A 16,855-nucleotide genomic window follows, 5' to 3' on the forward strand; every position below is an offset into this window, starting at 1 on the left:
AAGTTTAAAATTTTTGCTTAGGTGTCGTGTGTTTAAAACTTTCATTCATAGGAAGTTTAGAATCATACCTTTGCGTTCTAAGCGCTGGACTCCAAACTATTCCGGATTTTTGGAGATAGCTCTTCTTGTAAATCTCTACGAACGGATCTTCAATCTTGATCGCCTAATTAGCTCTACAATCGAAGAATGTTTTTCTCGTTTGGTTTTGCACTAGAAAATCCAAACGGTTTGTGCGTTGAGATTATAGCCTTCGAATTTCCACATTCCGGAGTAGGTGCAGCATCGAAAGGACACGATGATGGAAGAAACAAGTGGCCGAAAATTTTCTTCACTTTTTCTCAAGGTGTCCGTGACTTCCATGATTCTTAATCATGGATTTTGTGCTAATTGATTCTTAATCAATCATTAAAAAATAATTATTGTTTCTTAATCAACAACTAAGCAAAGCCAATTTGCTTTTGTGCCAAAAATTTTCTTCTAACTTTTACGTAGTTGGCCTTGAAAAGCAAGGGACAAAGGGAAGGAATTTTGGTGATATTATGTGTGCAAAATTATGGTTCGTATTATAAGTCCTAGTAGTGTGTGTGTATATATATATATATATATTATATTATTATTTATTATATTATTTGTTTATCAACTTTTGATAACACATGATAAATAATAATATATGTACATGTTAGTAGTCATTATTACTAGTACAAAAATTTAATTATTAAATTCCAAACTCACTACATAAATGATTCCGAACTCTTTATAATCTCGATCGACGATCCAAGACCGCCGATATATCAAAGATAAAAGTCTTGTTCATGTAATGAAAATAGAAAATTTTGAAAATCAAAATTTTTACTTACCATATTTGGCAGCTACCAATTATAGTGAACTCCTTCACAAAACAGACAATTTCACTCTTCTTGCTTATTTAACAATAATGCTAACTTCCATTTTTCCATCTTATGGAAACAACTCATAAATTTCTTTATAAGCTTCTTGTTTGATCTGCACCAAACTATAGTCGTCAAATTTCAACTTTTTGAAATTTGACCATCTCAACGGGAACACAAAATCCGATATTTGTTTGAACCTCAATGGTTCAAGGATACAGCTAGCTGTAGGTTTACATCTTCATGTGATTCAAAATAACATTTATATTAGAGTCAATAAAGCCGGAGCTACATTATTGTGAGAAAATTTGATTTAATGAATAATAATATGTTTTCTCATGTAACTTGAAAAGCTATCTTACTTGTAATAATATTTTTGACACATAAAATATAATTTTTAAAATATAGTTTATGTTAATGTCTTAGTATATTGTAAAAAAAAATTATCCATGGTAGAAAATTTATTGTTTTAAATTTAAATAAATACCAATTGATTCATATAATAAGAAGAGATACAATATATGTAGTAGATCAACTAAATAATTTTATTTTTACTTCTAACAATTTTAAAAATTGTTTATTTGTTTTATATTGATAGTTAACTACCAATCAATATGATAAGTGCCTTTATATTCTTCATGCATTTGTCATCGTTGATCTAAACTATGAAATCAATGAAATATACACACACACACACACAAACATCCCTGGTTTCGACATTTTGGACCAGTCTTGGTTTTTACATAAAATGTTGAATAAAACTTCTTAGATCCCTGAAGTTTACTATTGTTTTACCTTCCGATGATGTCTTCCAGTAGTAACGAAAAATTGATAGGATGATCAAACACACATATTCTCGAAGTTCTTCACCCATTATATGCAAAAGAGAGGTGATATTGAACTTCAACCAATTCGCTCTAGAGAATAGGTTTTTAACGATAACATCTAATAAGGCTGTGAGATTTCAGCTAGACTTTTATCTCATTGGATTTTTTTACTAAGATTTTAATGAGATACATGCGTGAGAATAGAGATGATAATTCCTCTAAATCCCGACGAAGAATCTGATATCCGACTCGAATGGAGGAGAGTATGAACAAGATTTTGTACCCGATTAAATAAATGGGTAATCGGTTCGGGTATGGAGATGTTCAGGTATGTGAATGGAGACGGGTTTTAAAAAATTTTATTTATATCCGACCCGAATACCTGATCAAATTTATATATTTAATAATATATATGTGATTTTTGGTTATGATGTTAATTCTAATATGCTTTTGTTAAATGATATTAGTTTGATGAAATGAAAAAAAATATTAGCGTAGAATTGATGCTATTTTTGTAAGATAATGATGTTATGATAAATTATTTCTAATATTTTGTTATATTTTCTAATGTTTAATTTGCTAATTTTTATGTTTAATTTTATTTCATTATCGTTCTCAACAATTTAATAAATATTTATCGCATACTCGAAATAATTCAAAATTTGAGAAAATACAATTATAAATGATAATAATGTATTTGGGTAAGGTATGGATATCTAATACACCGATGAGTATGATGATAATGAAATTGAATACTCGATGAAGATGAGGATGTACATCAAAATAAATATAATAAATGAGGATGAAGACGGAGAATATTAAATCTTACAAAAAGAACCCAACATATTGATATGTTTTTGTTGAATGATATTAGTTGGATGAAATGAAAAAAAAATTATTAATATAGAATTGATATTATTTTTGTAAGATAATGATATAATAATAAATTGTTTTTAATATTTTGTTATTTTTTCTATAATGTTAAATTTGCTAATTTTTATATTTAATTTTATTTTCTTATTGTTTTCAAGAATTTAATAAATATTCATAGTTCACTCGAAATAATTCAAAATTTGAGAAAATATAATTATATGTGATAGTAAGATATCTGGGTAAGATATGTATATCTAATACTCTGACGATTATTTGGTGAGGAATAAATTGAATAGCCGACGAAGATGAGGATGTAGACGGAGATAAATATAATAAATGAGAATGTAGACGAAAAATATGGAATCTTACCCATACCCAACCCATTGATACACTTTTGTTGAATGATATTATTTAGATTGAATGAAAAATTATTAGTATAGAATTTATTTTATTTTTTTAGGATAATGATGTTAGGATAACTTGTTTCTAATATTTTGTCATTTATTCTAAAATGTTTATTTTGCTAATTTTATATTTAATTTTATTTCCTTATAGTTCTTTAACAATTTACTAAATATTGATAACGTATTCGAAATAATTCAAAATTTGAAAAAAATGCAATTATTAATAGTAATAAGATATTTGAGTAGGTTACTGATATCTAATACTCTGAAAAATATGAAAATAATGATGAAATTGAATACTCGATGAAGATGATATAGACGGTGATAAATATGATAAATGAGGACGAAGAAAGAAAATATAAAATTTTACCCAAACTCAATTTATTGTCATCCCTATGTCTAAAGACATCCAAAGAGGAATATTGTTATATCATAAATGTGAAGATGATCAAATATCAAGGTAATCAGGTAATGAAAGAAATCATAATCAAATATTTTGAAATATTGTAAAAAAAAAATGTTATTATATTCACATTTTTTTGCAACATCATACTTTAACATGTTTTGGAATTTTTTGTATCTGTAAATATATCAGACATAATCTTTTTAATAGATTGATTTTGCTTATATTTGCATCATATTTTAGTTAACCTTTAATTTCTTTTACCACATAAATATATTTGAGTTGGCAAGCGATTGCATATTCCAAGATCAAATATTTATTTATTTCATTTGTTAGATTTGAAACAAGCGACACTATTTGTGCGTGTATTTGTGTCTTCCTTTCATGTGAAAATATATAAAAGAGCTTTTCCTTTTTTAGACATAATCGTTATACACACTTTGCCACACATTCTTGAAAATATTAAGTTAATTCACCTCTCAAAGTATACGCAGCTCTTTGAATGGCCCTTGCAACTCTCCATATCTCATGCCTAAGTATTGCCTCCCTCTTTTCTTCCTTCGTTCTCGGAGATATTGCATCTGCTATTCCCGGAAAGAACGAAATCTTGCTTTCGGGATCACCACGAGGTCCATAAACCTTGCATCAAACAAACTCAATCACGTAAGAATCGAATGGAAAATATCCAACACCACACATCATATCTCGGATGATAATGCGCCTATGTCCCATTCACGAAATGATTATTCCAAAACACTAGATGACTCAATCATACAGCCTTATAAAAAACATGGACTGGGGAGGAGGGTGTCGATAAATTTCGTTTTTTTCCAATAAATGTATATATTATAAAAGACGTTTTAAGTTTTGATCCCTATAAGATATATGATTTGGAAATTTGTCCCCTGATTTTGGGCACTGGCTATGACCGTGGTTATAAACCCATTCATGTTTTGATATTTGCGTGTCCATTTTCCTTGAGAAACGCAGAAAAAATGCAGAATTGTGATTGCAAACCAGTTCAGCATTTGAAGTGTGTTCTCACTAGATGCTTGAACCATTGCCGTCCGGTGAGCCCTTCTGAGTCTGTAAATCCTCTTTCAGCAAGCATTAGTCGATCATTCAATATGCGCCTCCGCAGTATAGAAAACTCATCCAGGCTCTGATCCCCTCTAAGTTTCTGCAGTGAAATCATATCACAATAATGAACTCATCCCACATTACATTTCCTTTTCCAACTTCAAAGAACGTGAACTTCAAATAAGTGAAGAAAGTTTGTATTCGAGGTCTCAGAATGGGGCATTGAAAGTAGTTTCTTCATCTAACCTTGGCTTCCCCCTCGGAGTCCGCAGCAGCATGAGCAAATTCTTCGATGGCAGCGGCTATGGGTTGTGATGATACGTTTCCCTCTAACAAGTTGTTTAAGACATTTTCGTACTCCTACAAAATACATGCCTGTTAAACTAAACGAGCACAATGGACACATACCTAAAAGCTAACAAACACACGAATATTTGCAAGACATGGAACAAGAGCTTTTACGAAACGGGTAGCAATCAATCTCTCCATATTACCAAAGTAATAATAGCTATTGTTCTATATGTGTCATATGGCATTATAAAGTAGATATTAACACACAAGCAGAAGTCAAATTCTTTTAGTAGGCTATCCCCATTGCACGAATATACAAACATAGAAATCTTTTACAGAGCAAAGTCTATGGTGTGTTACCAGTAATTCAGCAGCATATGAAACATAGTTAAAAGGCAAAATTGGATCATCGGCTAGATGAAGCGTCACTAGGCCCCACACTCCAGCCACTGAATTCCAAAGAGGAAGAAGATGACAATAAAGTGAGACGAGAGTTGTGACACAAAAAACTTACAAGACTCCGAAAAAGATACAGGAGCTGGAAAGTAACTAAAACAGGAATTTGCTGACAATTAAAGGCAAACATTAAACATAACCAGACACTACCAGCTACGTGCCGTTGAAATGAGGGATCCCCAAAGTTCGCCATCCAACTATAGGAGTCAAAAGCTGTGTGATAGACAGGAAAATCTGCTCGAGAATGAATATGACTTTAGGGAAGTTGTTTAAGACGAATGAGACACAAACACACTTCAAATAATAGAAAATGACTCGGTAGATTCTATCCAAATTCTTGTAAACCAGCAAGCACGGGAAGCGCAGGGCGGAGAAGAGGTACCACTTCCGAAGTATAAATCAACTGAAGGAATCCCCACGTGTTGCAAAAATGGAGCAAAATCTGAATCAACTCTGCTCAGTCTCTGAATCTGGCAACCAAATTAAATCCATAAATTTCCAAGCCAGTAACTAAAGGAACAGAATAGCAAGAGATTGTGGAAGGGAGTGAAATGGAAAGAAGGGGCCACCCATGAGATAAATATAAATATATACATAAATATGATCGAACATTTGTGAACTACTAGAGGCTGTAAAGGCACATAATTATCCAATATAAGAACTAAAAGTATGCCTACTAATTCTTCCACTTTCTATTTAGCAAACTAGCTACACGAGGAAGAGGGTGAGCAACTTTTCTCACATTTCGAAGTGAAGTAGTCGTCAACCATTCTCTCCATCCTTAAATGCTGGCCTATTATCACTCTGCTTGCTACTAAAGAAATAGCTTATCCAACTCGAATTATCATGGGTTGCACAAGAGTAATTCTACTCATCTTAACCCGACTTTAGCCCGTGCAGTTTAGTTGATTATATATCAATGATGGCTTCAGCTAAAGATAAGCATTATTAACTGCGAGTAATCCATTTAATTTTCCTCAAACAATCTTGCCATTTCATCGCTTGTCAAAGACAACATCCAGAATAAATTCTAAATACACAACCCTTTGCGTCATCAGACAAAAGTCAGGAATTTAAGTACAAAATATTAGAAACTACTTTTCCAAAAGGTCAAGATTATGAGAGTTGTTACAACAATAATATGTATGCCTCCACACACCCACAGACGTGTAAGCCATGACAGAAAAATATACTCAAAGTTAACATCCAATGAATACACATGTATGCTGGTCTGACATTAGAGAACAAAGACCACTCAAGATAACCTCATGAAATATATGTACTTTTGCATGCTAGGGATTTTGAACCTTTGGCTTTGACTCAATTACTATGTTCAAAACCATTTTTTTAAAAAAGAAAAACTATAGCTTTGTGGATGTGTCCCAACAAAATTATTAAACCTTAACACATAGGCACACGCAAAGATTCAGACATACAAAGAGGTGCATCAGAATTTCATTGCATAATTTTGGAGTTCATGCCTTAACCCACTTACGTTGACGCCTTTGTTGGCAGCCACCCATTGTTCATATAAAAATGCATTCTCTGAGTCAGGATCCTTAATCTGAGCAGAAAGTAAACATTGCCAGAAGGAAAATACTGAAAAATTAACATTATTATAATAATCATGTCAAAACCAATCACTGAAGGAGTCAACAAGCTATTACTACTATCATATCTAAGTCCCTCTACTTACCTTCTTCATAACCTCAACAAGAAGATCATCTAGCTGAGGAGTTGCACTAACAAATAAACCAGACCCTTGAACCGCACAGTCCACATTAAAATAAGCCACTGCTTTTGAACCAAGATTTGCATAGTTTTGTTCAACCCACTCAGTTGATCCTACCTGAAACCGATTAAATCAATGAGATGGATATCACACATGAAAAGGCAGCTCGTGCATGATTTGATCACTTCCAGAATGTACACTTTCAAAAGGAAAAGAGAACAAAAGTTCATGGACATGAGTACAAAAGGAGGGTACAGAGTACACAAACTCAAGACAACGCGATTCCAAAAAATATGCAGCATTAATTTATTGATACCAACCCTATAAATACCTGATTTGGAATGAACCATAAATCCCATCGAAAGAATTTCAACTATGACGGTCACAATCACTATATAGACTCATATTATGATGTTAAACCATCACTCAATCACACATGGTTATAAAATTTGCGCCCGACTAGCGGCTAGAGCCTAGGCCGCCTAAGCGAGACTAGGATCGCTACTAGGCATTGCTAGGCAGATTCCACGGTATCAAGAGACTCGTAATGGTTCTTAAACTAAATTTCAGCCCTAACTTTATTAAAATCCAATTGAGAATTGGTTCATTCCTCTTGCTTAAGGCGGATCAGAATAATAAGCAAGGCAAAAGAGATCAAAATAAAGAAAAAAATTACCTTTAGGATCTGAATCGATTTTCTAATGTGTGCAGAAGTAAATAGACAAAGAAGGTATGAGTGGCGTGTTAGGGCAAGAGCAAACTAACAAATCGAGGTTTTAATTAGGCTTTTAATCTCAAAAAATTAAAAGCACGAGCCTATAATTATTTCTTATGTTATGTTCTAGTTTAATTCAACTTTCAAAAATTAAAACCAAAAAAAACTTTAAATGCCTAGGCCCACCTTGAACCGCGCCTAGGCGCCTTTGCCGCATAGGATGGCAGCCTAGAACCTTTTCGGTGCGGTCAAGCGGCGCCTAGCGCCTCCTAGGCAGACGCCTAGCCCAAGTTTTAGAACACTGCGATCACAGAAGCATGTCCACTTAAATACCTTTCCCGACTCAATCATAGCAACAATGTCCATTATACATCAACATGATTCCAAGCTTAGGTACAGAGAGTGAAAGATGCTGGCAATGATAGGTGGTTGGATATTACGTACCATTCCAAACTCTTCTGCATCCCAGCTGCAAAGAACGATTGTTCTCCTAGGATTCCAACCAGAATGCATAAGAAGAGCATATCGACGGGCAATGTCAAGTAGAGCAGCTGTTCCACTATTTGGGTCGACAGCACCATATGTCCATGCATCTCTATGGTTTCCTAGAAGCACAAAACGATCTGGCTCTTCTGTACCCCTTATTACTGCAAAAACATTATGGATGTTTGTCGTCTTTTGTTCACCCTGAAAGTAGAATTGAAAACCAGTGTTACAGAGGTTAGATTTTAGTTACAGAGAAAAAACTCTTTAAATTATTCTCTAAGTGATTATTACCGCATTCCACAATTACAAGGTTCCAGCATATTTCTCGAACTTAGGACATATGCTAGTCAAAAAAAGAAGATAATTTCATTTTATCCGGAAACTTGACTTTCAAAACGTTGATCAAAATCTCAAAAGCCACAATTTTATTTGTCCGCCAAAACAGCACACACACTAAAAACAGGGAACAAAAACATTGGAACATAAGCCCATGATGAGAGCCTAAACCAAAAAGACTACCAACTTCCAAGATGGAAGAGCCTTCTGAGTTGTTCAGTCACTCCACAACAATTTGTGTAGCTGATGGGGGACAACATTGTCCATTCCTCGAGAAGCCGACACACGTGGTGGACCATTTCATACGGCTCTCATTCATTTATCAATATTCTCAGTCCATATGTGAACATCACGTAATCGACACTAACCAATTGTAGGCCTCAAGGCCTTTGATCGTTGCTCACTCCATCATGTTTTTTGTTGATAAGAGTGCAAACAAGAGCTCAAACTATGAATAACTGCTGGATGCATGATCCATTCGTGGTGGGATTTTTAATTGTTTCCAAACACAGGAGACATATAATAAAGTGCAAAATGAAACGTCTTTCCAAGTTTCACTTAGAGCACTTTTCCTGAGGCCCACTTTGAATCAACTAAATGCAATTGGAAATTTGCAACAAACATCATCAACATTCGAAATGTAAAATATTTATCAGAAAAGTAAGTGACTGTACATCCACAGGTTTATAATTCAAAATACAGAGCACACCCATAAAATATCAATAAAGCAAAGCGCAAACATTGGCTGAAAACACAGCCTCTGGTTATTATCAAGCGACAAGCATACATCATCCAACTGACCTCATACGTCAAATTGAGCATAATCGGGCCGGGTCCCACCTTCGTACTTGTGCTACCGCCACTCTTGAAAATCTTCCTCCACTTATACGGCACTTTAGCCTCCTCCAATGATATTAGTATACTCTCCGCCGCAGCCTCCGACACCGGTAGTGAAGGGATTCCCGGAAATTTCTCCATCACCTTCGGATCCTTTAAGCCCAGTTTCTCACCACCTTCAACTCCGGCCCACCCGGGGCTAAGTGGGTCCCCCAACCCATTCATAACAGTCCCCCTCTCCACCCCTTCTCTATACCTATCATCTCCACCCTCGGTGTACATCAGCACCGCTGCCAACCCGTGCGCCGCCGCATTCTCCACAGCCTCATACCTCGACATCTCTCCACCCCGGCGTAAAATCCCCACGCAGTCCTTAACCTCCACCCCGAGCAAAGCTAGCTCGCTGTAGTCCTGCTCCCGGCCGTAGTTGAGGAAAACAGCCTCACCATAAGCTGAACCGGAGGGGGAGTAGGCGTGGTACGGCCTCAAAGTTCCATTTTGGGGGACACTAGGCTCTTCCAGAGAGACAGACAGAATGGTTCCATCGACAAAGTGAGCGGTGAGGGACACGTGCTTAGGATATGACAGGAGGGAGGAGAAGTTGACGAAATGAGTGGTGAGGCCAAGGGATTGGAAGTGGGTGTAGACGTAAAGCGCGGTGGAGAGGGACAGAGGAGTCCCTGCGAGGTGGGGGTGGAGGGTGAGGTCCCGGAGGTAGGCGGCGACGGTTTCATTGCTGGCGGCAGAAGTAAATGCGTCCCGGTAGTGGATAGCGTTCCGATCACTCAAAGGGGCAGTTGCGGCAGAGGGAAGGCGGCGGAGCTGGTGGTATAAGGTGGTGTAGAGGGTGAGCAAGATGAGTGCAAAGGCGAAGATGAAAGAGCATGAGGTTTTCCCTTCGAATAGCATTTTTAGAGGACGGCAACGGTGTGAGTTCAACCAGATCAATACAAATTTTAGTGAAGTTTATGTATTCGAAAATTTGTATTTTTTGTATGATTTTGTTCAATTATATAATCAAATTTCAATTATAATTATTATTTATAGATTTTAATTAATTGATGTGATATTGTAATATCATATTTTAATATAAAAAATAAAATATATAATTAATATTAAATGGAATTATAATTTTAAGGGGATAAGAACTCATTTAAAGGTTTTTTTTATATCCACCGCTTTATCATATCTAATATAAAAAAAAGAGTGAGTCTCATGTGAGACTGTCTCACGGATCATAATCTGTGAGACGGGTCAACCCTGCTCATATTCACAATAAAAAGTAATACTCTTAGCATAAAAAGTAGTACTTTTTCATGGGTGACCCAAATAAGAGATCTGTCTCACAAATACGATCCGTGAGACCGTCTCATACAAGTTTTTGTCAAAAAAAAAATTAATTTATTTACCCAAAATTCAAAAGAATAGGTTTCTTATAAGACGATCTCATGAATCTTTATGTGTGAGACGGTCAATCCTACCGATATTTCCAATAAAAAGTAATACTCTTAGCATAAAAATAATATTTTTCATAGATGACTCAAATAAAAGATATGTCTCACAAAATACGATCCATGAGACCGTTTCACACAAATTTTTATCAATTCAAAAAACTCCAATTAACTTTTTTGTATGAACTAGATACTCAATTCTCGAATATCTTAATAAAAATTTTCTTTATTAAAAATATTAATTACTAACAATTTCTAAAAATTATAACATAAAATTTTAAATAATATTAATTGCAAAAAAAATAAATATTATGAAATAATATTTAAAAATAAAAATACAACATTAAGTAACCAATTTGAAAGGAATATTTTATTCCTTTATTATTTTGTTAAATTGGTAATATTAATTTAAGATTTTGCATTTCTAGATTAAAAGATTGTATTGATTTATTTTAGATTATAATATTTTGTTTGATTTATTTCTAGATGACAAGATTTTGATTGATTTATCTATAGATATAACATGATTTGTTTTTAATATGATTTTAATCTCTAAGATATTTTATCCTTGTTTGAAAATGTTTTATCTCTAATGAAAATATTATTTCTATATTTTTTAGGACTATTTTAAGGAATGAATTTTAGGTCAAGCGAAGGATATATATATATATATATATATATATATATATATATATATATATATATATATATATATATATATATATATATATATATATATATATATATATATATATATATATATGAAGAACTTCACAGCCGCAGGAGAGTTTTGGAGAGGAGAGAGTTGGACTAGGAAGCTTTTCACAGAAGAAATTATAAAAGTCCAACATATATTTGCTCTACAATTTTTATGTGATCGGGTGGTCACTTTATTGTGCAGGTGCTGATGTTTTGTGTGATTGTGGATTACTTTGTTGTGGAGAGGATTAGCTGGAGGTTTTCGGGAGTGCACGTGTATGTCGGCTAAGGATTTCTTGCATAGAAGAAATATACGAGAGCCGAGCCTATTTTGATGAGACGTTTTTGTGTGATCGGTTGATCATTTTACAGCGTATGAGAGCTGCTGGATTTTTCTGAATACACAGAGAGTTCAGATATTGAAGATTTTCGTGTTGAAGATTTTGTGTGATTGATTCACATATACCGTGTTGCTGATTGGTGTTGACAACACTCAAGAACAACTCTGACGCAGAGTGTTGATTGAAGAGTGGTTGTGTTTGTTTTAAGCAATACGTTTTTATTTTACGCATCTAGTTTTTATGTGTTTATTTTGATGCATTTTTAATTCCTTGGAGTGTCAAGGAATTTGGTTTTGTTTTCTCACTAGTATTGTTTTGGTGTAAACGATTTACATAATTTTTCTAGTGAATTTTTTGCATGAGGCATCGCACAAGTATTCGTACTTGTGGATAATTTAAAACTGATGTTTATTTGTTAAAATTATATTTGTGTTTTAATAATTAATTTTCGCTGCATGTTGTGTGCTCGTGTTGACAATACAATAGCACAACACTAACTAATGATATACACAAATATATTTATTTCCTGTACAACAATTCCATACAAGTGGTATCAGAGCCAACGCTTGATACACTGAGTGATTGATTCTGGTTTATTGTTTTTTTGTTTGCAGGAAATTTTACGGAATCTTAATGGACGTACTGTCTATAAACATTGCTGTTTTGAAGGAAAAATGCTGGCTGCAAGTCAACCCGCACGGTGTTGCCTCTGGTGTTGCAACACCGGGCCGCAACACCACTTGAAAATCCTTGTGTCTCAATGCTAAATCTCACAATGACTCAGGTAATCATGAAATCCAGGATACTGATTCTGATGAACTCACATTTGAATGTGTGCAGGCTATGTATGAGGAGCTATACGAATATTGGATCAAAAGAAATGAAACAAATTCTATTCTCTCAAAGGAAAATACTGAGTTAAAGAGTAGCAAGTCTCGACTGGAAGTCTTGTTGAGTAAGAAGGACCTCGAACTGTGCAAAGTCAAGGATGATCTTGAGAAGATCTCAAAGACTATTGCTAAATTTAGCTCAAGTTCATCAAAACTTGACTCAATGCTAACTATGGGAAATGACAGTAGAGCTGGTCTTGGATACGTGAAAAGCGTATACGAACATGGTGAATCTTCCAACTTCGGATCAAAATCAACTATGTTTATAATGGGAAGTGAAGACAATTCTGTCCCTTTAATCGTTAACCCTCATTGGAAGAGTCTGTCAGTCTCAAAGCTAGTCTCGGAACAAAGGCCGAAACAAATCAGAGTCTCATCGTCTCCTTCGAAAGTTGATCCTTCAGTGAAGATGTCACAAACCAAGAAATCATGGTCAATTTCTAAACCAAAGAAAATAAAGCGCCACTTTATTTGCCACTACTGTCATAAGTCAAGTCACATCAAACCTTTTTGTTTTAAGCTGAGAAATGACTATATGAACTGGCATGCAAATCGGGTGTTGCCCAACGTGTTGCTCAACACCAAGCGCAACACAATAGTCAAGAAACCTCCCGTGAAGAAAGTTTGGGTATCAAAAGCTGTTATTCATTGCAATGTCATTTATATGTCTTTTAAAACAAACGTTGCAGGTATATGGTACTTTGATAGTGGGTGCTCACGCCACATGATCGGATCTAAAAAATACCTCACGGATTATGTTGAAGTAAAAAGTAGGCGTGTAACCTATGATGGTGGTGACAAAGGAAGAATTGTAGGTAAAGGAACCCTGAATGTTGACGGGCTTCCTGAACTTCATAATGTTCTACACGTTGAAGGACTTAACTCAAACTTAATAAGCATAAGTCAAATTTGTGACGATGATTTACATGTTAAGTTCAATAAAAATAATTATGAAGTTTTTAATGATGCCAATGTTTGTGTAATGTCAGGTACTTGTTCAGCTGACAATTGTTATCAATTGGGAGAAGGTGATGGTTGTCGAAGTGCCAAGGTTAGTGATTTAGACGTATGACATCAAAAACTAAGACATGTGAGCTTCAAGACTTTGAAGAATCTGAGTAAGTTTGATACTGTGAGAGGTATGCCAAATTTGAGTTCAATTAATGATTATGTTTGTGCACCGTGTCAGAAAGGTAAACAAACTCGTGTTGCGCACTGGTGTTGCAACACTTTGGGACAACACGGTGTCTTGGACTCTTACATATAGATCTAATGGGTCAGATGGAAGTTGAGAGCTTAGGTGATCTGACAGTTAAAACACTAGAGGCTGATGTAGAAGAATTTCTGGATATAAGTGAGGCACTGACCAAAAACAGTGTTGAGTCTGGTGTTGAGACCAGTGAAGCAACACCAAGCACAACACCGCCTCTGAACCAGACAAAAATTGTGGATAATGATAACGATGATAATGATGATGTGGTGATCAATTGTGAAAGAGAAATTTCCAACAAGATTCAGAAGAATCATCCATCATCACAAATCATTGGTCAATTACATGACGGTGTGGAAACAAGAAACAAAGAAAAGGTGGACTACCGCAAAATGATTGGTTTAATCTGCATGAGCTCCACGTTTTCCCAGGTAAGTCACTCGTGTTTTGTGTTTCAAATTGAACCCAAGAATAATAATAATAATGGCGTTTTGAATGAGGAAGCCTATTTCAGTCAACCTAAGGGATTTGAAGATCCTCACCACGTGGACCATGTCTACAAATTGAAGAAGGCCCTGTATGGACTGAAACAGGCTCCACGGGCATGGTATGGTAGGTTAGCTGACAATCTAATAAACTTGGGCTTCAAACGAGGTGAGGTTGACAAAACTCTTTTCATTCAAAAACTGAAATATGATATTTTGATCTGTCAAGTGTATGAGATGATATTATTTTCAGTGCTTCATCTCAAATGCTAGTGAATAACTATGTGGATTGCATGTCATTACAATTCGAAATGAGCATGGTAAGAGAACTAACTTTCTTTCTTGGATTGCAAGTTAAGCAATTGCATGATGATATATTGTGACAACTCAAGTGCTATAGACATTTCTAATAATCCTGTTCAACACTCTCGAACAAAACACATAGACATAAGACATCAATTTATTCGAGATTTGGTTGAAAAAAGCATAATTCGACTGGAATTTGTTAGGACTGAGGCTGATTTATTCACGAAACCTTTGGACTTTGAGAGATTTTTCAATCTTCGGAAGTCTCTCAGCATGTGCGTACAATAATCATACACACAAGTTGTCATTGGTGTTGCCAACACCGATGAAAACACCATTTTTGCATGTCTATTTTTAGGATGATAGGCATACTGCATAATCATAACCATCCTATTTATTTGTGTAATGTCTGAATAGTGAAGGCAATTTCTGAAAGGTACTCTCTGAGTGTTCATACTTCTAATCAAATGTTGAGGAGTAAATTATGCTCAATCCAAGCCATCGAGTAGTTCAGGATGTTCATGGAAATCGTGATCTTTTCCAATGTGAAAAAATGACTTGGTAAATGTGAGCATAAGGAGAAAAACAGAAAAGTGGTAAATTGAAAAAAAATGGTTAGAAGAAATTGAAAAAGCTACCTAGAGGAGTCCATTGAAGACTGTTCTTCTAGTGTGGGAGCTACCACTTCTAAGTCAAAATAGTAATGGAAAAAGCTACCTAAGGGAGTCCATTGAAGATCGTTCTTCTAGTGTGGGAGCTACCATTTCTGTATCAAAAGAAAATTTTATGGAAGTTTGACTAAAACTCATTGGTGTTGTCAGGAGGTGTTGCCAACACCAAGTTCAGACACATCACAATTTATACACTGCCTGACATTTCGATAATTCATCATTTTGGAGGCATATTTAGGACATGCATATTGTTTTTTGTTTCTTGAATTTATCATGTGCAGTGACACATCAATATCTAACTTATGACAGTTGATAAAAACCTTGATTACCTAGATTTTGAATTTATGTGACTACTTGTGTTAGTGGGTTATAATCGATGTTGGTTTTCACTGGATATGCTTTTGAAATCGTCGTAACACGAGTTTGAATCAATTTTACTGTTTGATTTTGGGATAGAACCGTAATTATTGTTTTGGGTAAATTTCGGAAATATTATCTTCACCGTGCAGATTTTTCAGAGCTGATGGATTGAATCGATTTCCTTTTGTAAGAGTAAATATGTTTTATTTTCGTTAAATGTCTGGTAATTACTCTATCTTATTTTCACTTACTCTCGCATCTTTCTTTACTCTCGTGATTTCTTTGTGCGTTTTTGTGCGTAACTCCTGATATACCTTTATAATTTTCGGGAGTGCATGTGTAGGTCGGCTAAGGAGTTCTTGCATAGAAGAAATATACGAGAGCCGAGCCTATTTTGATGAGACGTTTTTGTGTGATTGGTTGATCACTTTACAGCGTATGAGAGCTGTTGGATTTTTTTTGGTTTTGTTTTCTCACTAGTATTGTTTTGGTGTAAACGATTTACATAATTTTTCTAGTAAATTTTTTGTCATGAGGCATCGTACAAGTATTCGTACTTGTGCATAATTTAAAACTGATGTTTATTTATTAAAATTATATTTGTATGTTAATAATTAATTTTTGCTGCATGTTGTGTGCTCGTGTTGACAACACCAAAGCACAATACTAACTACTGATATACACAAATATTTATTTCCTATACAACAATTTCTTACACAATTAATACAAAAATTAGAACAAAAGAACATAAGATAATTAAAATTTTCATAATTCATAAATTAATCATTCATCCAATGCACAAATAGCAAACCCAGAAGTGCTCAATCAAGTCGACTCGAAGTTGATATTATAATTGATTGTCATGTAACTCGTAATTTATTCGAATGTATTCTTGAAACTCTTTGGCAACTACAACAATAAATGGCTATTGTGACACTTTTTTGTAGACACTTTTAATTAAATGTTATTACAAATACTTAATAATGACACTTGTACAAAATTAATAATGTGTAAAATAAAAAAACATATTAGATTAGTTATCCTGACATTTTTAATTGACGTCACTTTTTAGATAGAGGGAAACAATTATTTTTCTCACATCGTAAAAAAATCAT

General features: G+C 34.5%; 1 protein-coding gene across 4 annotated transcripts; it reads right to left on the reverse strand.

Annotated features, from left to right (window-relative positions):
• Positions 1-3,692: 3,692 nt before the first annotated feature.
• On the reverse strand, positions 3,693-10,308 carry LOC140818159 (probable glutamate carboxypeptidase AMP1). Of its 4 annotated transcripts, none has more exons than XM_073178038.1 (10): positions 9,292-10,307; positions 8,113-8,355; positions 6,918-7,070; positions 6,717-6,785; positions 5,604-5,685; positions 5,372-5,455; positions 5,126-5,214; positions 4,721-4,834; positions 4,440-4,574; positions 3,693-4,033 (listed from the first exon to the last, which is right to left on the reverse strand). In XM_073178038.1, exons 1-10 carry the CDS (start codon positions 10,234-10,236, stop codon positions 3,857-3,859), a joined length of 2,091 nt encoding a protein of 696 aa, XP_073034139.1. In that variant the 5' UTR covers positions 10,237-10,307; the 3' UTR covers positions 3,693-3,856. The 4 variants fall into 4 exon arrangements, with proteins under 4 accessions (XP_073034139.1, XP_073034140.1, XP_073034138.1 ...); XM_073178039.1 differs by having other exon boundaries at positions 4,412-4,574; positions 5,604-5,691; XM_073178037.1 differs by having other exon boundaries at positions 5,604-5,691; positions 9,292-10,306.
• Positions 10,309-16,855: the final 6,547 nt, after the last annotated feature.

Source organism: Primulina eburnea, chromosome 17 (genome assembly GCF_022965805.1).
Source record: "Primulina eburnea isolate SZY01 chromosome 17, ASM2296580v1, whole genome shotgun sequence".
In the NCBI taxonomy this organism is placed as follows: Eukaryota; Viridiplantae; Streptophyta; class Magnoliopsida; order Lamiales; family Gesneriaceae; genus Primulina; species Primulina eburnea.

Coding starts and splice junctions, on each gene's coding strand:
- LOC140818159 (XM_073178037.1), bottom strand. CDS start 10,236: ATGCTATTCGAAGGGAAAACCTCATGCTCTTTCATCTTCGCCTTTGCA. Junction 6,786..6,917: donor TTGTTGAGGTTATGAAGAAG/GTAAGTAGAGGG, acceptor CTTTCTGCTCAG/ATTAAGGATCCTGACTCAGA. Junction 4,835..5,125: donor CATATGCTGCTGAATTACTG/GTAACACACCAT, acceptor TGTATTTTGTAG/GAGTACGAAAATGTCTTAAA.